The 3,109-nt window shown below is 39.7% G+C and overlaps 1 protein-coding gene across 1 annotated transcript; it reads right to left on the bottom strand.

Moving 5' to 3' along the window:
• Window positions 1-484: 484 nt before the first annotated feature.
• LOC112464726 (lysosomal aspartic protease-like) lies at window positions 485-1,766 on the bottom strand. The gene has a single exon (XM_025031882.1). It carries the CDS (start codon window positions 1,325-1,327, stop codon window positions 485-487), a length of 843 nt encoding a protein of 280 aa, XP_024887650.1. The 5' UTR covers window positions 1,328-1,766.
• Between the last annotated feature and the right edge of the window lie 1,343 nt (window positions 1,767-3,109).

The following is a 3,109-nucleotide window of genomic DNA, read 5'->3' as shown; positions in this document are numbered from 1 at the left end:
AAAATAAAAAAAATTTTACTGGATTCGTGTTCAGCATGCATTGCTCTTCAGAATCACTTATCTCGAAATTCGGAGATAAAATAATATTTAAAGTATTTAAAATTTTTGACCCGCAAAAAATTTTACTTTTGACCTCCAAAAACACGTTTGCTAATGAAAATCACAACATGGGATATAATCTCACTAAACTCCGTTGGTCACATGGACACCATAAGTAGTGTTTACAATATTAATGGCGAGTTCACACAACCTACAGATTTCGAGATAATTGTAGTGACGACTCCGCCCCGGTCTCCTCTATAGCTTATAGCCCACCACTAATGCTACACCTCTCATGTCTCCTTACAGTGCCAGACTAGAGTCAAGCTCAACAGGATCTTCTTTCCCCGCTAATTTTTCCAAGCCCGTTCCCTTGGCAGTGGTTTCGCTAGATAGTAAATAGGGACAGTGGGAATCTCGTTAATCCATTCATGCGCGTCACTAATTAGATGACGAGGCATTTGGCTACCTTAAGAGCGCCCGTGTCGACGACAGCTTGACAGCCTTCCGAGCAAGAGGTGTAATTTTTTACTTGAATCTTATCTATTTTAAATTTCCAGTATTCTATGTGGGTAACATTAACATACGTAAAGTCGCCGTCATAATAAGCGGGATCAGAACCACCCAATATCAGTTCACCGCCGATCACGTCCGAGAGATTTCGATTTAGATAGAAACTAAAAATTTTTTGGGACATCATTTGTTCATCAATCAAGCTTTGAAAGACGCTAGGCGTATTAAAATGGGATAAGTCTTTATAACCCATCCCCAGAACGCCGTCGCATTCTGCATAGTCCCAAAAGTTTGTCGCGAAATTGGTTACCTCTCCGAATGTGTGGAATGAAACATTAAGGCCAGCAATGATTACGTCATCATTAACTAAAAACCCATACACACCGCCATCGTCTTTATAAAATAATTCGTTGGTATAATTCAGTGGTATATATGTGGTGGACTGTGCACTATCATATTTATTATGTTTCAAGCAAGCAGGTTGGCTGACGTTGCAGTTTTTGGATGGTACCCAGAGATCTGAGCAACCAGTGTCGAAAAGTATTTTAAATGTCTGCGGTGGAGTTCCAATTTCGATAGTACCGCAGTATTGAATATTCAGATAATTAATCAGAGATACGTTTGCCGTACCTGAACGTCCCGAACGGAGTGGTATCACAGTTTCCGTCGAAAATTTTTCAACAGAGTATGTCTTGTGTAACGGAATTCTATGCAACTCCGCGTTGATTGACGCGAAGTTGATTACCGTGATTACCGTCACAAAGAGCCGATACATTTTCCTGAATTTTTCGACGACTGAAGCTACAAAAGTCAAAATTGTTTTAGGACTGTTAGAACTGCGAATCAATCCACAACCGGTACGTACAGACAAAGAACAATCCGAGGAAAATCTTAACTGCGTCTACCTGCAATAACGTGTTACAACTTGTAACTGTTTCTGCCCGCATCCTATCCGAGGAACATCTGAACTGCGTCTACCTGCAATTACGTGTTACAACTCTAACTGTGGGAGCTTTCCATCTAGGAGACACAGAGCGGCACTGTGTGACACGGTCGAACACTGTGTCTAGATGCTTGATGGAATGCGTTGTAGTTCTAAACTACATCACTAGAGTCTGCTTTATGTCATCCCACGATAGCTAGTGAGAAATCGCGCGGTTTGTTTATTGAAGAAATTGAGGTTATTTAATTAAAAGATTTCTAATGTGTTCAAAGTACGTATGTATTAAAATTAAATCAAACATATGCTACGTTTACGCGAGCGTTACTTCTGTAGTAACTTACGATAATTCACTCGTTTACGCGGAATAAATTATCGTAAGTTACTACAGAAGTAACGCTCGCGTAAACGTGGTAATAATTATTTGTTACTGTTTTTATTGGCAATGAGTTATAAATATATGATATTTTGCAGATGGATATAAATAGAATTGTGTGTGAATTGATAGAAACTCCAAACTTAAGTAGCAGTTCTGATTCAACCGATTCAAGTGAAATGCAAGAATTAGACAGTAGTTCGAGTGGCAGCATCACTTCGTCCAGTAGCGACGAGGAGCATGCAGACTTATTGTTTTTTCCTTTACTGCATTACTTAACAACTGGCCGAAGGAGACATCGAATTACGAATTATCTTTCGATTATTGATTCCTGGACAGATGAAGAGTTTAAGGAGCATTTACGGTTAAATCGACACACTGCAAAAAAACTGATTGGTATGAAACATGTTCATATGTTTGATTTGTACATAATGGTAAACGCAACTCACATTTATTGTAACCATAATGCGTGCTGTATCAAATGTAAAACGAATTTTTTGTTACAGATGAGCTACAGTTATCAAATTTTATTCCATCGCATTTATTTGGAAAGATACCAATCTCACTCAGCAAAATTGAGCTTTTTGCTTTTTCTATGGTATATTGCCAACACAGAACCTTTGCGAACAAGACTGATAAATTTGGAATTTCTATCTCCTCTGTATTTCGGGTTCTCCGACGGGTCATAGCCTGGTTGATGACAAAATTAGATAAAGTGATTAGATGGCCATAAGGGCATGACATAGTTACGACCATTGAAAGCTTTTGTACTAAGCAAGGAATTTCAAACGTCTTGGGAGCAATTGATGGGATTCACATCCGCATAGAAAAATCTGCAGTGTTTGCACAAGACTATTGTGTAGGCAATTGTTAATAAATCAAACAGCACATACAGATAAATCACTTGTTCCGTTTATTATATTCGCTCGATTTACATAGTTTTACCGCTTGCTCCGTTTCACAAATATCTCGTGCGCTCCACTTATAGCTACGTCTCTACACAATCCGACTCAGCAGTCCCTCGCGAGTACTAGGATATTAATTAATACCGGCAGCCCGATCCCTCGGATCGCGGCAGACCGTTCAGAGTATCTTCTCACACTGTCGCGTTACTCTAAATCGGATCCTGTCGCGTCAATCTCCTTCGACAGGTGGAGCCATATATCACGAATCGGCGCCTACGATACCTCTACTTATAATACATCAATTCGGCGCCTACAGCTTCGGCCATTCTGACCTTT

The sequence above is a fragment of the Temnothorax curvispinosus genome, unplaced genomic scaffold (assembly GCF_003070985.1).
Source record: "Temnothorax curvispinosus isolate PA1 unplaced genomic scaffold, ASM307098v1 QBEX01014503.1, whole genome shotgun sequence".
Taxonomy (NCBI): Eukaryota; Metazoa; Arthropoda; class Insecta; order Hymenoptera; family Formicidae; genus Temnothorax; species Temnothorax curvispinosus.
Note: the sequence above shows the minus strand (reverse complement) of the source record. Positions and strands in the feature narration are given on the sequence as shown.

Excerpts from the sequence above, each read along its gene's own strand:
- LOC112464726 (XM_025031882.1), bottom strand. The coding sequence starts at position 1,327 with ATGTATCGGCTCTTTGTGACGGTAATCACGGTAATCAACTTCGCGTCA.